Raw genomic sequence first — 22,498 nt, 5'->3', positions numbered from 1 at the left:
TGGATGCGAAGCTTCAATGGCCCCATAGGTGTCGATTTCCATTGCGGCTTAGGGGCTTTCTTCACTCTGGTGTGATGTACCCATGAGGTCTGTTCTTTAATCTTGATCGCTGTATGGGATGTCAGCAGCACCTGGAAGGGGCCCTCCCACTTCAGTTCCAGAGGTGGATCTGTAAAGGACTTCACATACACATAATCACCAGGCTTAATATCATGCACCGGTCCACCAAGACCTCGGGCTCTGGTTCCTAAGACCAGTTTCTTTAACTCCCGAAGTTGTTTTTGCAGGCTTATTACATACTCAGATAATGTTTCATCCCCAATCTGGGTTGATATTCCTGCCTGTACGATATAGGACCTCCCACGCAATATTTCAAAAGGGCTCAACCCCTCTTTAGTTCTGGGCTTAGTTCTAATCCTCAGGAGTGCCAAAGATAATGATTGTGGCCAAGGTAATTTGGCCTCCTGCCCTAGTTTTACAGTCTGTAACTCAATTAAGTGATTCATCTTTTCCACCTGACCACTTGCTTGTGGCCTATATGAGGTATGTAACTGCCAATCTATTCCCAAGAGTTTACTAACTTGTTGAACAATTTTTGCAATAAAATGTGGTCCTCTATCTGAGGAGATTGTTGCAGGAATCCTGAATCTTCGTACTATTTCTTGTAGGAGTACTTTAGTTACCTCCCTAACCTTATTGGTTCGGCAAGGGAATGCTTCTGGCCAGCCTGAAAAGGTGTCCGTTAGAACCAACAGATATCAGAACCCCCCTTATCTTGGGAGTTCTGAGAAATCAATTTGCCACTGCTGCCCTGGATAGCTTCCTTTCCCTATTTGTCTGGGTTGGGCTTTAGGGCTTACCTTAGGATTATTTTGCAAACATATTTCACACTGCTGTGTCACTTGTTTAACAGTGGCATAGAGGTTCTGAGCAACTATGCACCGATTTACGTATTTATACAATGCCTCAGCTCCCCAGTGGGATTTTCTGTGTTCTGCTATAACTATGGCCCACAATAACGCAAATGGGATTATTATTTTGCCCTGTGGAGTCTTTGCCCACCCACCCTTCTCTATTTTTCCACCTAAGTCTTCAACTAATTTCCGATCCTCTTTGGAATACCTGGGTTCACAATCCATTTGTATTTTACCATCTGGGATCAAAGACTGCACCTCTAATTCACCTCCCTCAGCTGCTTTTTTTGGTTTCATGGTCCACCATAGCATTGCCCAGTTCCTGAGCCATATTCCTTTTTTGATGAGCTTTGCAATGCATGATAGCCACTTTTTCAGGCAGCTGTACTGCTTTCAGGAGCTTAAGAATTTCTTAATGATTTATATGTTTTCCTTGGGTGGATAGGAGTCCCTTTTGTTTCCATATGGCTCCATGGGTACGGACTACCCCAAAAGCGTCTTTGGAGTCTGTCCAGATATTAATCTTCTTGTCTTTGGCTAGCTCCAACACTCGGGTTAAAGCTAATAATTCTGCTTTTTGTGCTGAGGTATTCGGGGCAAGGGCTTTGGACTCTCTTACCTGGTCTGCAGTGGTTACCACATACCCTGCTCTGCGGACACCTTGTCAAACAAAGCTACTTCTGTCTGTGCACCAGGAAAGTTCAGCATCTTTCAGCAGCTCCTCTTCTAGATCTGGTCAGCTCGAATAGACCGCTTCAATTGTTTCCAGGCAGTCATGTCATACCGGTTCTCCCATGGTTCTGCTGAGGAAAGATGCTGGATTGACAATGTTAGTAACCATTATTTCCACATCATCCTATTCCATATTTCAGGAATCTTGTGGTGAGACCTAGTGCCCCCCTTTTACCTCTGATATTGTAGATACCGTATGAGATATCAACACTATAATCTTTTGGCCCAATGTAAATCTACGAGCTTCTTGAATATGTAGCACCAATGCTGCTACTGCCCTTAAGCATCTAGGCCAACCTTTACTTACTTCATCAAGTTGTTTGGAGAAATACGCCACTGCCCATCTATAAGATCCCAAGGTTTGGGCTTGGATTCCCAGGGCTATTCCCTGCTTCTCATGGGAGAATAGGCAGAAAGGCTTAGTAATATCTGGTAACTGTAAGAGTTAACTACATGGAAATTAGTGACTGGTCCGGAAAGTAGCTCACAGTCGCAAGAGCATTCCAGATGCCTTTAGAAGGCTTTGAACAGCATAAACGAGAAGACAGAAAAAGAAAGATCCCAATTAGAAAAACACAGGTGTGCATTCCACGATAAAGGGAACTTGGCACAAACAACCTCAATTTGGCAGTTTATCTTGACCAATTAGACTGAGACAAGTTTTGCATGCTCTAGTTAATATACCAATTATGTCCCATGTTTATGCACGTGTACAGAGTTAGTATAACCAGCTATATCTTATGTCTATACACGTGTACAGGTTTGATATAACCAATCACATTTTATGCTTGTGTGCATGGACACCAAATGCTTGCATGCAGCAGCCAATCAAAGCTTCTTAGGAACTTAGAGAATTGTATAAAAATGATCAGCTAGGCTCAATAAACTGGCGACTTTGATCGTCATATTGGTGTCCTGTCGTCCATCCCCGCATGGAATTTCTCTACATCTGGTGACCCCAACGTGGTCCGGTAAGGAACAAGAGGGGAACGCTAATGAATGAAAAGGCAGAGGAAATTGCCACGAATGCCAGTGGGAGTGGGCTTAAAAGAAAAGCACCGGGCTGCTCGAGAGAGGCAGGAATTGTAAGCTTACGTGATAAAAGGTGTCATGGGTATCGCAGCATCTGCGAATGAAAAGGCAGCTGTAAAGACACTTATGAGACTGGTTGAATAAACAGAGATGGATATTAAAAAGGACCAGTTCGAGGATTTGTTACAGTGGGGACAAAGAAGAGGATTTTTCAAGGACTCTGAGGCTCCCTTTTCTTTGTCTATTTGGGAGAACTTAGGAAGGGAAATATGGGAGTCTGTCCAAGGAGGAAATAAAATAGCTGCGTGTCTGGCAGCACATTGGAAAAAGTGTCTCCAAATGATGCAGCAAATAACATCGGAAACTGCTGTTCAGGATGCGTTAAAACATGCTTTAGCGGCAGAAGCTCGAACTATTAATGCTCCTGCTCCCCCAACGTATTGTTCGGCAGCAGAGACAGTATGTGGGGACCAGGAGCCCCCCCTGCCGCCAACAGCGCCGCCATGAGTAGAAAAAACAGAAGTTGCGGCTTTCCCTGTAGAATAGCTGAATTTTTTGGGGAGGGGAAATAATGCCAATGTTCCCATGGCCCCATTAACACCCGAGGAACAGGAAATGGTAAATACTTCTGCGAAAAAGACAAGTCAGCCGCTATTACGAGCGGAAGACATTCCTCTGCCCATGGACTCTGATGATTGGGGGGCCCAACTGGACTTAGAAAATACTGAGGAAGCTCAAAATCAGCTATACCCTGATTCCAATAATGCAAACGAGGATTTGGCTACTATAATACTACAGCAAAAAGAGAAAATGTTAGAATTGCTGGAGGAAATGCAAAAAAGAGACGGGGGTAAATGTGGGCAACTGTTGATGAAAAAAGCATATGAAAAAGCAGCAAATGTGATCGTAGAGAGTATGGACTCTTTTGCTAAAGTGGTGGGTAAGACGGAAGAGAAATTCCCCAAGGATAAAATGCAGGAATTGCTTGACCTGTGTGTACAAAAAGGGGAATTAATGCCCAATGAGCGAAAAGGGTCTAAATGGAGATACGAGGATAGATACAAAGGAATGCAACGTCTAACAGAGCCACCCTTACAAAACGCAGAACCAGCCCAGACAGGACCTTCATGACTACCACCCAGCGATCCTTCTTTTTTGCCGGGACAACGTTGGCGTGGAATTATTGAGCAAGCCACTATAGAAGGAATAATACTGCCACCTACTGTCGAATCATTTCCCGTGTTTACTGAACCAGGAGGAAGGCGACAATGGGAGCCTTTGGACTGGAAAACAGTTCGAGAACTACAAAAAGCCATTATGCAATATGGAGTAGACAATAAGTATGTACAACAAATGATACAACAATTTTTTAAGGCACAAACCTTAGTGCCAGCAGATGTAAAGGTTTCAGTGGAAAAGTTCTTTGAACCAACTCAGAGGTTGCTGTTTCATGATCAGTGGAGACAGAAAGCAGAAGTCCAGGTGAGAAATTTAGATGCTGGGGCACAAAATCCACTTGCATTTGTCAGCGTAGACATGTTACTTGGCACGGGACAGTTCGCTACTGGTCCCGTTCAGATGGCATTAAGGCCAGAGATTTTACAATTGGCGCAACAACTAGCTCTGGAAGCTATTTCAGTGGGTAAGCCGGTTCCACCCTATTCTCAAATCATACAAGGGCAAGAGGAGTCATACATGAAATTCCTTGACCGTTTAAAAGCTGCCGTCGATGCGTCGCCCACCTTAACCCCCGAAGCAAAAGCTGCAGTCAGAAAGGACTTAGCCATCCAAAATACAAATACAAAATGCAGACAAATCATTGCATCACTTCCGCGTACAGCTACATTAGTAGATATCATCAAGGCTTGTAATCGCTTACTTCTAAACAAGAACAAGAAAAAGCTAAAATACATGCTGAAGCTCATGCTGCAGCACTCGCTGTAGCATTACAATTGATGGTGCAACAGGGAAAAGGAGACTGCAGCCCACACAAAGGCCCTTTAGCGTCTTATCAGTGTGGTCAACCAGGGCATTTGAAATGTACATGCCCTCAACACATAGCAACACAGCCTCGATCTATGCCAGCACCAACTAACAGCAGTCAGTCAAACTTTTCTGGGGTCTGTAACAAGTGCGACAAGTTCGGACACAAAGCCAGCGACTGTCAACCAAGGTTTAAAAAAGATGGAATGCCATTAAGACTCAACAATCAGGGAAACGGAATGATGAGCGCCAGGATGATGGGTGCCAAGATATCAAGTGCCTCTCAAACAGGGGTGACGGCGTGCCCGGCTGTCTGTCAAAACTCAGGGCAGCCACAAAAGCTAGTGCAGGAGTTGACCTGGCCATAGCCACTGACACCACAGTAACTGAAGACCACACCACAGTAACCACACCACTGAAGTAACTGAAGTTCATGTTGTTCCATCGAATGCTACCGGGCCTTTAGGTCTTGGACTAAGTGCATTGATTTTAGGATGCTCTACTGTTTCTAAACAAGGAGTATTTGTTTCACCTGGAGTTATTGATGCTGATTTCACAGGAAACATTTCAATCATGGTGAAAATATTTGTTCCTCCTGTGACAATTATGGCTGGAACCCAGATTGCTCAACTGGTACCTTTCAAGGCTAGCGTCCCCTATGTCGGAAACATTGCACGAGGGGATGGAGGATTCGGATCTACTGACACACCATTAGTGGCTTTCACAGAAATAATTGGATCTTCCAAACCCGTTCGTCATATTAATTTATGTGGGCCTTTGGGAAAATCTCTACTACATAGACGTATGCTCCTTGACACAGGGTCTGATGTGACCATAATTCCAAAGGAAGAATTGTTCAGGGATTGGGAATTACAAAATACTGACACTGTGGTAACTGGTATTGGAGGCCAGAAATCCACACAAATCAGCGTGAATTTTATAACAGTTGAAGACTGTGAAGACAAAAGGACAGCACATGTAAGGCCTTATGTTTTAAATACTACTGTATGGCTTTTAGGTCAGGACGCTTTAGTGCAATGGGGAGTTAGATTGTCCACGCATTTTTTAGCAGCAGTCATTGACAAGCGACCAACCCTCAAACTGAAATGGTGAACGGACAGCCCCGTTTGGGTTGATCAATGGCTGCTTCCAACAGAAATGGTCACTGCTTTGGAGCAACTCGTGGCTGAACAAGTGGAAGCAGGGCATTTGGTTCCTTCTTCAAGCCCATGGAACACTCCTGTATTTACCATTTTGAAAAAATCTGGAAAATGGCGTTTACTGCAAGATTTGTGTGCAGTGAATAAAGTAATGCAAGATATGGGATCTTTACAGCCTGTTATTCCAACTGCTACTATGCTCCCCAGACACTGGCCTTTGATTGTTGTTGACCTTAAAGACTGTTTCTTTACAATCCCTTTGCATCTGGATGACTGTGAGAAATTTGCTTGTATAAAAATGATCAGCTAGGCTCAATAAACTCGTGACTTTGATCATCATATTGGTGTCCTGTCGTCCGTCCCCGCATGGAATTTCTCTACACCCGCCCTTGCTGGTAGGGAGGCCATGTCTACCCCACGCTTGCCTGTAGGGAGGGTAGGTCTACCCCATCCGTGCGGGTAGGGAGGCCAGGTCTACCCCACCTGCGTGGGTAGGGAAGCCAGGTCTACCCCACACGCGTGGGTATGGAGGCCAGGTCTACCTCACCAGCGCTGGCAGGGAGGCCGGGTCCACCCCGCCCTTGCCAGCAGGGAGGCCTTGTCTACCCAAACCACACAGATAGGGAGGCCAGGTATACTTCACCCGTGTGGGTAGGGAGTCCTGGTCTGCCCCTTCCACGCAGGCAGGGAGGCCAGGTATACCCCTCACTTGCCGGCAGGCAGGCCTGTTCTACCCCGCCCACACGGGTAGGGAGGCCAGGTCTACTCCACCCTTGCCTGTAGGGACACCAGATCTACCCCGCCCTTGGCAGTAGGGAGGACCGGTCTACCCCGCTCGCGTGTGTAGGGAGGCCAGGTCTACCGCACCAGCGCAGGTTGGGAAGCCAGTTCTACGCCACCTGAGTGGTTATTGAGGCCCGGTCTACCCCGCCCGTGCGGTTAGGGAGGCCAGGACTACCCCACCATAGCCGGCTGGGAAGCCAGGTCTACGCTGCTTGCGTGGTTACGGAGGCCAAGCCTACCCTGCCCTTAGCGGTATGAAGGCCTGGTCTACCCCACCCTTGCCAGTATGGAGGCCAGGTCTACCCCAACCTTGCCTGGAGGATGGCCAGGTCTACCTCACTGGTGCCAGTTGGGAGACCAGGTCTACACCACTCGTGTGGTTACGGAGGCCAGGTCTACCCCACTGGCACAGGTCAGGAGGCCAAATCTACCCCTCCAGCTCAGGTAGGGAGACCAAGTCTACCCCGCCCATGTGGTTAGCGAGGCAAAGCCTACCACGCCTGCGTGGATAGGGAGCCTAGGTCTACCCTGCCCGCGCGGCTAGGGAAGCCAGGTTTACCCCACCAGGGCCAGTTGGGAGGCCAGATCTACCCAGCCACCCGCACTGTTATGGAGGCTATGCCTACCCAGCCCTTACAGGTAGGGAGTCCAGGTCTACCCCGCCCTTGCTGGTATGGAGGCCTGGTCTAGCCCGCTCACTCAGCTAGGCCCCAATCTTGCCAAGAGGATGGCCAGGTCTAATCTTACTATCATTCCTGCCTTCACTGACAATGGAGCCACAGGTACTTTACCCTGCAGGGAATGAAAAATGCGTGGGTCTAGGTACTGCACAGTCTGCTTGAAGATGCTCCTGTGTCCCAGATACATTGGGCTTAGTGCTCGTTTGGCTATTCAAAAGAGAGCATTTCATTCACTTTGTCTTTTTCCCCTCTGTGAATCAGGGGAGCCCGTGACTTCAATGTGTGACTTGCTGTGTGCAAAGAGCAGATATCAGCAGATAGACTGCAGGGCAGGGAGTGTTTTGGGAGGTCCTGGGATCTCTGCTAACACAAATATGTGGGTTTTGTTCATCTAAGGCTGTCCGCTGTGGGAAGTGCTCTTCAGAGGAGGTAACGTGGACTTAATATACAGCCGCTGAGTGTATTGCATTACTGCATGCCTGCATGCAGCTCATTCTCCAAGCAGGAGGGAGTTGGTGCCCACGGGCTGAAAAATGCAGCTACAGACTTCGGTGAAGAAAGCTCAGATTTGAACAAGGCTGCTGTAAGTGCCAGGTGGTTGAGAGAAAAGGTGGGGCTGAGGGTAGGGATGAAGAATGACCATAAATTGTTCAGACGTAAAGGGTCTTGCTTTTTGTATACATTCAGACTCCATTAGGAGGATCAATGTGAATTGAGGATTTCTGATACCACATGGTGCATGAGCAGAAAAATAAAGAAAAGTGGGGGGAAAAAAAAGAATTCTTTCTTATTGTTTAGTATTGAAATCTTTCCACTGTGACTACACTCCTGAAATGTCTCTAATTAACCACTTAAGAATTGAAGACTGTCATGGTTTAACCCCAGCCAGCAACTAAACACCATGCAGCTGCTCACTCACTGCCCCCCATCCAGTTAACTCTATTCCAGCTGAAACCACGACAAAGACCTAAATGAAAATAATGCACGGAGCCTTGGCTCCTTAGGGAGTTTTCATGTTAATGAGCCCTCTGGTGCCAAGTTCCTGAACTGCACATCCTGAAAGATTGAAGAAGCCTCTCAAGAAGTAAAAGTCAGCATCAGACTTCCAAGTTTCTGAGAGTGTTAGTAGGCTCCACTGAGGAACATCACTGAAGAGACCGTGGAGGGAATGACCAGACAAGGAGACCATCACTGGGGACTGGTGAAACAGGAATTCAGAGGCACTGGTTACAAGTGGAAGATCAATTGTGGAGGTGGCTGTGAAAGCCCTAAATGTGTTTCTCCAAGCAGGATGGCCAAGCCCTGAGGCCCATCCCCCTGGGAAGGGGGATACTTTCCTTCATGGGATGCTTACAGCTCTTCCTGGGAGCAGTTTGATGTGGGGGGATGTGATGCCAAGTGAAGGACAGTGGTAGGACACCTCCCAGGCTATTTTACCGGTCGGTGGGGAGGGAACAAGGGCCTGGGGCTGTAAGGAACTGGTGTCCTCGCAAGGGCTTCAGTGGAAGCGACAGCAGCCACCGTGGAGATGACAAGGACTTCAGTTGTGTTGGCAGGGAGGACAGGAGCAGCGCACAAAGGCCCTGTTTGAACCACAGAGAGTCCTACACTGTCCTATGCCTGTGCCAGTTTCCCTGCAGAGTTTAGCTGCGTCCTCCTGTTTCCCTACCTCACCCTGACCTTGGGATCTCCCAAGTAGAAGAACTTGGAGCAATAGAGTAATTTGAGACTGGGGGGAAGTGTGAGGGCAATGGACTTTAACAATTTTGTCATTGTTTCTCACAATCCAAACCATTTCAACTTGGCATAAATTAAATTGGTCTTCCCCAAGTCCACTCTTCTTTGCCTGTGACAGTAATTAGTAAGTGACCTCCCTGTTTTTATCATGACCCATGAGCTATACCATCTTATTTTCTCCCTTCATCCTTTTGAGTTGGAGGTGTGACTGGGCAGCTGAATGGGTTCTGGGTGTTGGGCAAGGCTAACCCACTACAGGATGACCACCTCAGGACTGCTGTGTCTGGTATGGGGCTCACCAGCACAACGAAGACCCCAACAGACTGGAGAGAAAGTTGCAAAGGCCGGTAGGATGGTTGGGGACTGGAGCACATTGTGCACAAGGAGAGGCTGAGAATGCCGGGGTTTGGAAAAATCCCTCAGAGCCAAACACTGGAGGAAGGACCCAGGCCAGGTGGTGACATCTCTATCAGTGGAGATTTTCAAAATTTGTCAAGACAAGCTCCTGATCTAGCCAGAGGTGTCTGAGAATGGGCTTGGCTGAGAGTCTGGCTGTGGCAAGAGCTATGGGACTTGATGTGAAATGAGTGTTGGTAGGAAACTGGTTCCCTTTGTGTTAATAATGGCAGTAGAGCTGGGTATCCTAGAGACCTGGAGGAAGACAGGGGTGACCATGCAGCAAAGGTCCTTCCTGAGGGTTGGGCTGTATGGCCACTCACTCTCTGGCTCTTCTGTGTTCCTATGATAGGTGATCCCCAACACTGACTGCATTTGCCCCTTCTCTGCCCCCACCAGTCCCACGCTCCAGGGAAGCATGACAGTCCTGGCCCCGGAGTTCCTCAGCCAGCTCTTGCATCTCTCCAGCCCCCCTCCCCTGTGCCAGCTGGGTTCTCACTGCCTGTCCTGTGATTGCAGAGTCCTCCTTTCCCTGTGAATACCTGGAATTAACACTTTTGGGTGATTCCACCTGGGCAACCTCTCATTTCTTGGAGCTCCAGTCACAGCCCAGGCACACGCTGCCCATGGAGATCCCCTGGGATATCCAGGCAGCTACAGATTCCCCTCCTGGAAGATGGCTTCTGCCCTGTCACATGTGGGAAAGGACTGGGTTTGTATCTCTGTGACCATTCACTATCTCCACTGTCACCAGGCACCAACAGGTGAGTCCTAAGTCCACGCCTCTAGCAGGTCACAAGATGACAATGAGTTTTTTGCCCTTGAAAACATGGATCAATAGGCCTTTTGGAGGTGCCGCATCTCGAGCCTGTTCCTGACACGAGGCTTGGAAAAACAGCCCTACCATCAGGCAGTGCACAGGGAAGATCCCTTTTGTATTGGTTTTAAGGTTTTGGTAGCGGGGGGGGGGGTTACAGGGGTGGCTTCTGTAAGAAACTGCTGGAAGCTTCCCCTGTGTTCGAGAGAGAGCGAGCCCATATTAGCCGGCTCTGAGACGGACCCGCCGCCGGCCAAGGCCGAGCCAATCAGTGATAGTGGTAACGCCTCTGTGATAACATTTTTAAGAAGGAAAAAAAGTTGGGACGGAGAGAAACTGCCGCCGGAGTGAGGAGTGAGAACATGTAAGAGAAAAAAGCCTGCGGACACCAAGGTCAGTGAAGAAGGAGGGGGAGGAGATGCTCCAGGCGCCGGAGCGAAGATTCCCCTGCAGCCCGTGGTGAAGACCCTGGTGAGGCAGGCTGTCCCCCTGCAGTCCAGGGAGGTCCACGGTGGGGCAGATATCCACCTGTAGCCCGTGGAGGACCCCACGCCGGAGCAGGTGGGTTCCCGAAGGAGGCTGTGACCCCGTGGGAACCCCGCGCTGGAGCAGGTTCCTGGCAGGACCTGCGGATCTGTGGAGAGAGGAGCCCACGGAGCAGGCTTTCTGGCAGGACTTGTGACCCCGTGGGGGACCCGCGCTGGAGCAGTGTGCTCCTGAAGGACTGCACACCGTGGAATGGACCCATGCTGGAGCAGTTCGTGAAGAACTGCAGCCCGTGGGAATGGCCCACGTTGGAGGAGTTCGTGGAGGACTGTCTCCCGTGGGTGGGACCCCACGCTGGAGCAGGGGAAGAGTGTGATCAGCCCTCGTCCTGAGGAGGTGAAGCGGCAGAAAATAACGTGTGATGACCATAAACCCCATCCCTGTCCCCCTGTGCCGCTGGGGGGGCTTGGTGGTGAAATCCGGGAGGGTAGTTGTGCCCGGGAAGAAGGGAGGGGTGGTGGGAAGGTGTTCTGAGATTTCATTTTACTTCTCATTACCTTGCTCTGGTTGATTTGTAATAAATTGAGTATGTTTTGCAAATTGAGTCTGTTTTGCCCGTGACGGTAATAGTGAATGATCTCTCCTGTCCTTATCTCGACCCGCGAGCCTTTTGTTATATTTTCTCTCCCCTATCCAGCTGAGGATGGGGGAGTGATAGAACGGCTTTGGTGGGCACCTGGTGTTCAGCCAGGGTTAACCCATCACACCTTTTTATTACAGAGATGCTGTGAGGGAGTCAGCTTGGACCCAGTGTTACAAAGACACATTTTTCTATGGTCCTCCAGGTGAGACAGAGGAGGTTCATGCTTCACATGAAGTACGGGAAGTCCAACTATTGGTCTACAAACATAAAACCCCAAATAGCAAAAACAACAACAGTAAGAAAACAAAGCATGGACCTACTATGGGAGCCACTTGTGGAAAAAGACTGGAAGTTTACTGGAATTGAAAAATGTACATGAAATCACTTTCCTCAGGGCATTTTTGAGCTCCCTGTTCCTCATGAGTGGGTTCAAAACTGGAGGCAACAGGGAGCACAGCACTGCCACCACCAGATCCAGAGATGGGGAGCAGATGGATGGGGGCTTCAGATAGGCAATCATGGCAGTGCTGACATACATGGAGACCATTCAGCCCACAAGGCAACAGCCCTGGCTAAGAGAACATGGACCTCAGTTCTGGGTCCCAACCCTACCAAAGCCCTTGGCTTTCCCCACCACAGGCTGTCCTATACTGTCCTATGTCAGTGATCGTTTCTCTGCACATTTTAACTCTCCTCCCTGCTTCCCCAACTCACTCTGACCCCATGATATCCCAAGGTTTACTGATAACTGTCTGTCCTCACTGTTCTTCAAACATAAAGCTGTAGTTTTCTGAGGGTTAGGCAATGTCTTGGAGTTCCCCCAAACCCTTCTGTCTTCTTTCAAAGCCTTGTTTATGTTCCTCTAGCACCCAAGATGTGCTCCTCTAGCCCCAGGCTCGCTTGAATTCTTACATGCACGGCTCTCTCCCTGCACTACTACATGTCTCACAAACCCTTCCCTCTTCCCCCGCAGTGATGAAACTTCACCCCAGGAGGTCTGTGCATCCTCCACACTCATAGATGTTTCCTGAGGTCCACCCAAGTATGGGAAGTGAAGCAGGAAAAGAGCAAGGTCAGCTCATTTGGCATGATAGCCACCCTCAGCAGCGGGCATTCTCCATTTTCTAGGCATGCACATACGATAGAAAAGTCTCTTTCATCCCTGACTTGCAGAAGAGGGGTCTTCCTTCCTGACATATTCCCGGGACACACCTCCTCCTCTTCCCCATCCACAGACATCCACTGCTTTCCATGTCTGGCCTCAGAGAGGGTTTCAGGATTTGCTAAAGCCATCAGCCACCTCCTTGTTTCTCACTGACATCCCTTGACCCTCTCTCTGAGCCCTACACATCGCCCATCACTGCTGCTCAGAGCCTCTCACTCTTCAGAAGAGGCCTTGAGATTCCTGCATATTCCTGGTGCTTATTAACTCTCTTCCTGGCTCTCTCCAGAGCTCATGGCATACATTGTTGTCTACAACAGGGCCTTTATGACCATCTTCTATGAAATCATTCTCTTTTTAAGATCTTCTCTGCAGAAAGAGTAGCCACAGAAAAGCACCAAAGCCACCACAGCAGAATCTGAGTGAAGTGCCAGTAAGAAGCAGCTGAGCAACACCCAAGGCTCTGGCTTCCTCCTGTTTGTCACCTCTTCTCATGAAAGGAACAGGAAAACTCTCCATCCCATCGAGCTCTGCAGAAGGAAGTTGGAACTGTATGTTTTGTGAGATGATACAAGTAGGATCAGCAGGTAGGAAAGACTTTTGTAGGGAAGGCTTCACGAGGGAGGACCCTGACTTCACCCAGACCAAAAAATGGAGACCGGGTAGTGTGCTGACGTGATGGTTAGAAGTGTTCTGGGGTGAAAAGAGTGTGGATGAGAGAAGGTGGGAGAGATTTGTTTTGCAGTGATTTGAGGTAGTGCTTTCCATGTCTGATCAGCATGAGGTTTGGAACCAAGGAAAAATATAGAAGCTCCAAAGGAAGTTTTGGAATTAGTGGTACTATCATTACTAGCAGTAACAGGACAGTGCTGAAAGGGAACTCCTTTGCATTCTCAATGATGAACTAAGGCTATTTAATTTTTCTTTTTACTTGACAAAAATAGCTATAAGTTCTTAGTGATTAGCCTCTGGTATACAATTCTTAGAACAAGTGTCCCTGATGGCACCTCCTGGCAGCTGCTCCATGGCCCCTGTCAGCACGCTGTCCCAGTGCTGGCCCAGCCCCACTGACCACACACAGTCCCACTCTGCAGGCACAGCATAGGAAAGGGAAGAGTCAGGGTTGGGGACCATCCCCACATTGTGATCCCAATGATGGCCTTCAGATCAGAGTTCCCCCATGACCCTTCTACATTTGCAGCTTCCCCAGCACCCGACCCCTGCCCTGCCCCACCCTTGTCCCACATGAGGTTTTGCACACAGCTCTGCTCCAGGGTCTGCTTGGGTCTTGGGAAGGAGAGAAGCTGGGCAGGGCTGTCTGTTCCCCAAAACCAGCCCTTGGACCACCAGGAAGATAGAGATGGCCTCAGCAAAACTCATCTGTCAAGTTGGGGTGACCAGCAAGTCTTGGAAATGGCAAATGAGAGATGCTGGGGGTTACAAAGACACTGAGCCACCTTCCCTGTCTGCCCACACCACCAAGGACACGGACCAGACTCCTCTACCAAACACCTACATGTCTTCCATGCTTTCAGCAAGCCCTGGCTCTGAACAACAAAACCCCGGTGTGAGTCCTTGCCCTGCATGGTCATACGCTACAAGCTCTACACTGATGATTTTCTCCCCTGGGAACTTTCCAGCCCAGCAGAGCTCTTCCTAAACTCTTCCCACATTGCCTGACGTCCCTCCACTGGCTTCTGCCTAGCACAGCCCACTCTGGCACGGCCCCACAGCAGTGCCCACCACAGGGTGCTGCAAAGCTCTGGGCACTCACCCCACAGCCCCAGACCCTCGGAAGGGCACAGAAGCTGCTTGGGGGTGGAGAGGGGTAAGCCCAGGAGGTGGGGGGCATCTGTGACACAAGCCCTGAGGAGATCCCCTTGTATGATGGAAATAATGCAATGGAGGCCAGCTCTGTCACAGAAGTGCCCACTGCCTGTTCTTGCCTGTGACCACAGGCCTGCCACACAGCAGAACTCTAACCATGCTTGAAGAGCACTCAGGGCTTCCACCAACCAAAGGGTTCAGAAGGAAAGCATGGAAGTGGAAAGCTTGGGAAAGACCAAGCGCTGGTGCTCCCAGGCAGTGCAGCTGTGCTGGGACTCTTTTCTTCTTCCCCTCTGCACACAGGCACTGCGCCATGCAGCTGCAGAGATGGTGTTGGAGGAAGGATCTCAGAAAAAGAAGTCACTGCAGGGTCCTTTATTTTGGGTATATAAACAGAGGTTACGGCTCCTATACTACACAGCCTGTGGGTCACACAAAAGCTGGATAGATAGGGTGTGAATCAGAAACAAGAGCAATAAAGACATTTCTTTGTGGAAAGCATTCAGATAAGGAAAACAATGGAAAACAAAACAAAACAAAACAATTAAAGAATGCATGAAAAACAAAATATTAATGAAAGAAACACCAGAAGAGGTTGACCCTGTAATGACATATTTTATGAGTCCTATGTAAGAGAGAAGAGGCAGTTTATTCCTTCTCAAAAGCATCCAGTGATTAGTTTTCTCAGGACATCTTTGATCTCACGGTTTCTCATGCTGTAGATGAGGGGGTTCATGGCTTGAGGCACCACTGAGTACAGAACTGCCATCGCCAGGTCCAAGGATGTGGAGGAGATAAAGGGGGGCTTCAGGTAGGCAAACATGCTAGTACTTATAAACAAGGAGACCACGGTGAGGTGAGGGAGGCAGGTGGAAAAGGCTTTGTGCTGTCCCTGCTCAGAGGGGATCCTCAGCACAGCCCTGAAGATCTGCCCATAGGACAGCACAATGGAAACAAAACATCCAACAGCTAAACAGGCACTAACCACAAGTACCCCAACTTCCCTGAGGTTGGCATCTGAGCAGGCGAGCTTGAGGATCTGGGGGATTTCACAGAAGAACTGGTCCACAGCATTGCCTTGGCAGAGGGGTAGCGAAAATGTATTGGCAGTGTGCAGCACAGCAAAGAGGAACCCACTGCCCCAGGCAGCTGCTGCCATGTGGACACAAGCTCTGCTCCCTAGGAGGGTCCCGTAGTGCAGGGGTTTGCAGATGGCAACATAGCGGTCATAGGCCATGACAGTGAGAAGGAAACACTCTGCTGACATCAAAAAGACTAACAGAAATGCCTGTGCAGCACATCCTGCATAGGAGATGGCCCTGGCATTCCAAAGGGAATTGGCAATTGCTTTGGGGACAGTGGTGGAGATGGAGCCAAGGTCAAGGAGGAAGAAGTACATGGGTGTGTGGAGGCGGTGGTCACAGGCTACGGTGGTGATGATGAGGCCGTTGGCCAACAGGGCAGCCAGGTAGATGCCCAGGAAGAGCCAGAAGTGCAAGAGCTGCAGCTCCCATGTGTCTGCAAACGCCAGGAGAAGGAACTGGGTGATGGAGCTGCCGTTGGACAATTTCATCCTCTGGGAATAGGGTGCTGTCAAAGTAGAAAAAAAGACAGTGAAGAGTCAGGGCATTATTCTCTGAGCAATATCAAAGCCATTTCCCATAGACCCTCCCACTCTCACACACACAGACCCTTTTCCTTTTCTAGGAGACCTTCCTTCAGGTCTGTGGCTGGAGCCCAGCTTGGTGCTGTCCGAGCGTGCAATGAAAAGCAGGGCCTCTGCCCATGGGCTCGTGAAAAATCAAAATCAATCCTCTGCAGCAGTGGGTTCATGGAATCAGTGGGGGAAAGGGCTGGTCTGGTGTTTGTCAGCTGAAACCCCTCCTAACACAGAAGAGTTTGTCATCATCTGCACTCCCAGTGCTAAGAAATCAGGAAGGTAAAAGAAGTTTAAGAGTTATAGGTTTTTTTACAGCTGCTGACATCACCCCTTGGGAGTTTTCTTAGATCTCGGGATCCTTCAGCAATTCTGCTGGACTCTGGGATAACAGCATGAGCCAGGCAAGTCAAGAGGATTGCCTGTGGCTTAGTGCAGAGAGAGGGGGAGCTGCTCTGTCCTTCTGTCTAGTTCCCACTTTCACTGTGCTTGCACATTTCTAAGATGGGTGTTAATCACACACCCATATTTTACCCTGAAAAGCCACCAGACACTGCTGAGAGCAGAAACGTCCACTGCAGACCACCAAATGTCTCCCCATTTCTCAGTCTCAGCACCCTGCTTCTAGCCAGGGACACACTGGGCTCATTTCACCAATCCAAGAGCATTTCCTCAGTCATAGCATCTCTGTGCTTCTCCATGGGGCTTTCAGAAAGCTGCTATGAGACAGGTTTGCATCCTGCAGGGCAGCTAACAGCTTGGAAGGGCACTCGGAGGTGACAGGCAAGTGACCTGATGTGATGGCATCTCTGTAAGGGAGAATCAGCTCATTCCCCAGCCCCACAGACAGCAGTGAGCATAACCCCTCATGATAGGAAAGCTGGGACACTTTTTCCCATGGACACAGCTGCATGGGAGGACCCACAAGATCAGTGTGTGACTCTGCAGCTGAAACTCCCACCCCAGAGAACCTAACAGCAGGAACTAGATAACAATAACACAGACAAGTGGAGAACCAAGGAAAAAAGCAGTGATTGACTGGTTCAGAGAGGCAAGGGGAGAGGCAGCTGAAGTCTCAGGGAAGAGTAACCCTCACCCATTTGTGCATGCCACCTCCCAGACACCAGCAGAGCCAGGCAGTTGCTCTCAGTCCCTGTGCTCTACTTCAGGAGGCTCCTATCAGATTTACTGGTCCCTCAGAGTTATAGCTCAGGAGTCTCAGGAACTTGTTCAAGCATGACAAATCCTTCTGCATTTCTCCTGAAAATTCCCCAAAACTAGGACGCAGAAAACACAGACTCTGGAAAGCTCCTTAACTTTATAGCAATCCCTGGTGTGATCTTCCCCTTGAAAAGTGCCCTCGGAAATGTCCTGGGGATGATCTGGAGTGGTGAGCAGCCCTGATCCACACACCACCCTCTTGTCAGCAGAATGACCCTGCCCTGCTGCAAGATGCTTCTTCCACCCACAGATTCTCCCCACTCTGCTGTCATAGTTCCCAAAGCAGGCAGGGTACTTACCTTGACCAGCGGCAGAGTCCCTGCTCCAGCACACAGCCCCCTGGGGTGCAGGGACCCTGCTCAGAAGGACAGCCCTGGGCACCCATGGCTGCACACCCACCTTCACACTCTGCAGCCATCCCCAGGTGAAGGCAGCTGACATGCCCTGTCCCTCTGAGGGTGCAGCAGGGAAGCTGTGCTCCAAAGTGCATCCTTTTTCTCAACACAGCACAAACTGTAAGAGTCCTCCTAACAGATCCCATAGACTGTGGGATGTGCCAGCTTTAGGAGATTCCAGGAACCACAGCTGCATTGCCCTGCAGCCAGAGACTTACCCTGTTAAGGGCTGTGAAGATTTTTCTCCAAGTCAGCTCTCCTCTCTCCTCCCACCCCACACTGCCTTTAACCTTCCTCTCCCTTCCCTCTTCTACCCTCAGTGCCCTCAGCCGTGCTGCGCTTTGCAGAGGAGCTGCTCCTGGGCAGAGCTGTCTCTCTGCAGTTCTTCCTGCTTGCCATGAGCTCCCTCCAGCCCAGGAGCCCAGCCCAGCTCAGCAGTAGAGTACCAGCGCAAGGCAGCACTTTCTCTGCCCCCTCTGGGCTCCCTCCTGGTATCGCTGGGGCTCTAGGGGAACCTGCTGGGAAACAGGCTGTAGCAAACACTGGTGTTGCCTCCCTCAGCTGGGGAGAGACACTGCTTTAATGAAATAACATTTTCCACTCAGAGACAAAGTTACATCTACATGTGACCTTTTTTTTTTCTTTCCAGAAATATAATCTTTCTCTCAGAGTTACTTTTAATACCACTTTTTTTTGTGTTATTTTTTTAGACGGGATACTCGGAGAGTGACAGGCAGGGACGTCCTTTACACCTACATAGAGAAGGGATCATAGGGTCAATGGTAGGCATTTCATCTGCGTTTCTATTCATGGCATTTGAATGAGACTCAGCTCCCTCTCATGCACACCACAAAGCCACAAGGAGGTGCGATTCCTCTTGCCTCTCTTCAGGTGGGAGCAAAATAGACACCTGCATGGGAGCTCCTTGTCTCAGCTCCCATCTGAATTAATGGAGAACAAAGGCAGGAGTCAGGTGTTCAGATGCAAATCCCTGGTGACATTTGAACTGCCAGAGGTGGTCCAAGATACATGCAGGTAACAGCAACCTGTAATGGAGAAATTCATAGAGACAGGGCAACATCTTGGGAATCATGTATAAGCCTGCTGGGAAATTCCTTTGGCCAAGTGACAGGACAGCTTATGCCCAAATAAAGACCAAAAGAATCTTTTCCTACTCCTACTCCTTATCCTCATGGCACTTGATACAGGCATTCATATGAACGATTGTAGTCATGTACCATAGCGAGAGCTGGGTCTCTCTCTTTTCCATCAGTTGAATTTACTATACCTCCACTGACTGTAATAGAATGTGTTCCATGTTCGTCCCCACATTGCCTAACAGAATTCAGGGCATGTCCTCTATTTAATGTCCAACTCCAGGGCCAAAGAGCTATACGAGATGCCAAGGCTGGCAGGGACCTCACAGGAGCTGCAGAAAAGCAATTCCCATTCAGGGTGGGTGGTATATCACAGACACTCCAGACGGCATCACAGAGAGTGCAATTTGGTGCCTGTTTGCCATACACTAAAGACATTAGTCAGAGGCATCAGTCATCAGATGCCATCAGAGAGGCAATGTCTGCTCCTTCTCCACCCAAGAGCTGCAGGCATTGCATGAACAGGAAGCATGTCACACAGGGGTTTTTACTCACTCCCTTGATGATCCAATCAATGAAATGACCAAGAATTTTCCGAGTGTGCCTGGATACATCTTGTCATCAAGGACATCATCCTCCAAGCACAGCAATGTTCCATATTAAAACTTAGTGGAAGCCCAAAAAGGATTTCAAGGGCACCAGGAAGTATTTTTGATGCTTCAGGAACTGTTACAGAGGAAAAAGTGATAAGGTAGGACCACTGCTGAAATGAAGAAGAGTAGCTATAGACAGATCTGAGGTACTTTACGTCACAGCCTTGGTTAATACCAGCCAGGTCTCCCAGGCCTTTCAGCTGTGAGGCACGACTCTGGAGGAGAACAACCAGCAGTGGATGGGGATCAAGCGTGGGGTTACTCAAGCAAACTACACCATTACCAGTCCTTGGGAACCATAGGGGCTGCATCCAAGGGTGCTGAGAGAGTGTTTTTTTCTCGAGGAGGTGCTGGTCTGTTATGACCCCAATAAGAAAGGAACTTGGATACTGTGAGCTGTATTTTAAAATTATTTTGATCATCGTTAGCACTATAAGGAGAGAACCATGCAGATCACCTTAGGCCCCTTTAGATGGTGGGAACCCCGGGTGGTGTAGCATTGAACAGGCCTTCTACCTGAATGCAGCAAACCATGCAGACCCCATCCATAGAAGACAGTCTCCTGTTTTGATCATTCAAGATACTATAGGATTTTCTTAAAAGGAACAACTCTACTCATCGTCTCAACAGTCAAACAGAAATGATGTTTTCATGAGAATGTTTTCCTGCACTGTTAGATACAGGCAAGGCCACACAGGAGGCATGATGTCCAGTACAGAGTGGGACCTGCCTGCAGGCTCTTTCTTGTATTATAATATGCTGCTGAGGTTGTCCTGTGGCCAAGGAATCTGTGCAGCATAACACGGGTTTGATGGCCGTGCTCTACATGCAGTCACCCCTAAGAACTCGATGTTCAATATTTTTCTGGTCAGAACGAGTGTTCAGGTTTCCCTGTGAGAAGTCTGTGGTCCACTATGCTGCCACATCTGAGATGCCGTGGCACAAATGTGCACTGCCAGGAGGAGCTGGAGACACATGGCTTGCCACAGAACTATGATGTTTTCGGATAAAAATTAGACGTTGTGGGACAGCTTGTTGAGCTCTGGTGCTGCAATGGAGGGATACAGGCCCTGCCAGGGAGGAGCAGGGAGGACGAGGTCTATGCCCCCTGTATGATGGGGAAGCGTGGATTTCTAGGGGTCCTTTATGTGACAGAGAAAAGGTTGGACTAACTTTTGTCATTTAGGATCAGAACAGGAGTCAGCAGGAGTGACCTTGTGTTTGCAGTCACAAACTTCTTGCTCAGGGAAAGGAAACAGAAAAGGTCTTTTGTAAGGAACCCCAGGAAGTCTCCAGGTTCATGAGCAGGCTCTGTGGAGGGTGGGTGAGGTTCGTGTGGTGAACAAGTTCAAGTGGCCTGGCATTCCCTGGCAAGGCAAAGCAACAGGGTGCCAACAGCCTGAAGTTGGCTATTGGGACAACTTCTTCAGACAGCTGCCAGGTGGGCCACCAAGGGTGATTGTCACCTGGACCTGATCCTGGCCAACAAGGAACAGCTGGTTAGCGATGTGATGATATTCAGTGTCAGTCTTGGCTGTCATGGCCATGAATTAGTGGGGGATGAGACACCAAAGGGCAGTGAGTATGGCCAGCAGCAGAGTACAGACCTGGGACTCCAGAGGAGAAGACTTGGACACACTCAGGAGACTGAGACAAGTGGTGCCATGGGAAGCAGCTCTGAAGGGTGAAGGAGCATGGGAAGTCTGATAGGCCTTACAGGACAGCCTCTTCCAAGCACAAGAAGGATCTCCCCAAATACCCTTGAAGAGAAGCAACCATCTCTGGAGGCTGCTTGTGTGAACTGACTGAGCTCCAGTGCAAAAAGGCAGCAGGCAGGAGTTGGAAGCAGGGAAAGCTGCAGAAAGAATGTCGAAACCTTGTCCCGGGATGTAGGGATGATGCCAAAGCCAAAGGTCCCACTGTCTTGAGAGATGCAGGGGAGGATAGAGGCAGCAAGATGAGCTGATGCTAGTTCATTAACAGTAAAAGAATAGACAGGGATCATGTGGGACTTGTGCTGAACTTCCTAAGTGTAGGAGCAGGTAGGGCTGAGGAACTTAATGATGACTTTGGCTGTGACTTCTGCCAGGCCTTTGTGACTGGCAACAGCAACCTGGAGGAAAACAACCAGCAGTGAGTACGGATCAAGTCACGGATTACTTGAGAAACGTCAGCCTTGAACAGCCCCTGGGAGCAGAGGGGAATCATCCAAGGCTGGGGAGGGAGGAAGCCAATTTCATAGCAAGGCTCACTCTGCATCACTTTTGACAGATCCTGGAGATCAGGACAAGTCCCTGATGGCTTCCAAAGAAGTTGACAGCTCTCTTCCATCACAGGCCAGAGGACGACCAGGGGAACAACAGGTTGTTTGACCTTCTATAGGAGAGCAGTGTGTCCCTGAGCATTTCCTCCTGGATGATATTTATGGGGAGGTGGAAGGTGACTCGGCATGGCCAGCATGGATTTACACAGGGTGGATGATGGTGGATAAACCTCATTTCTTTCTAGGGTGAAAGGGCTGGGTTTCTGCATGAAGGTGGATGATCAGGAGGTGTCTTTTATTATATCATTGCATACAGGACTTCTGGGAGGATGGAGGGAGGAAGGAGGGATGGGCAGATGGATGGATGGATGGATGGATGAATGGATAAAGAGATGGGCAGAACTGACAGTGATGGTTCAGCCTCAGAAGGTCATGAAATATCGGTCACAGTCTGCCTGGAGGCCTGTAAGAATTGGGCACTGCAGGCATTTGCATCGTGACTGCATGCCTCAGCCTGGGAGATGGGGTTTCCCCCTGCTGCGGGTGGCTCTACCAGTCCAGCCACATGGGTCTAGGTGGTGCAGACTCTACTTGAAGACATGCCTGTAACCCAAATACATTGGGATGAATGCAGAATTGGCTATTCAAAATCAAGCATTTAATTCACTTGGTCTCTTTGCTTTGACATCTCACATTGACTACACTCCTGAAATCTCTCTAATTCACCACAGAAAAATCGAAGACTTGCATTGGGTCTGGCTGAGATGGAATTAATTCTCCTGATAGCAGCCCTCATAGTGTTGTGCTCTGCACTGATAGCTAGAAAGGTGTTGATAACACGCCAATGCTTTGGCTACTGC

The 22,498-nt window shown here is 49.3% G+C and overlaps 1 protein-coding gene across 1 annotated transcript; it reads right to left on the bottom strand.

Moving 5' to 3' along the window:
- Nucleotides 1-15,010: 15,010 nt before the first annotated feature.
- On the bottom strand, nucleotides 15,011-15,589 carry LOC126036947 (olfactory receptor 14J1-like). Its single transcript, XM_049797174.1, has one exon. It carries the CDS (start codon nucleotides 15,587-15,589, stop codon nucleotides 15,011-15,013), a length of 579 nt encoding a protein of 192 aa, XP_049653131.1.
- Between the last annotated feature and the right edge of the window lie 6,909 nt (nucleotides 15,590-22,498).

The sequence above is a fragment of the Accipiter gentilis genome, unplaced genomic scaffold, assembly GCF_929443795.1.
Source record: "Accipiter gentilis unplaced genomic scaffold, bAccGen1.1, whole genome shotgun sequence".
Classification (NCBI taxonomy): domain Eukaryota; kingdom Metazoa; phylum Chordata; class Aves; order Accipitriformes; family Accipitridae; genus Astur; species Astur gentilis.
The sequence above is the reverse complement of the archived record's forward strand: the minus strand, read 5'-3'. Positions and strand labels throughout refer to the sequence as shown.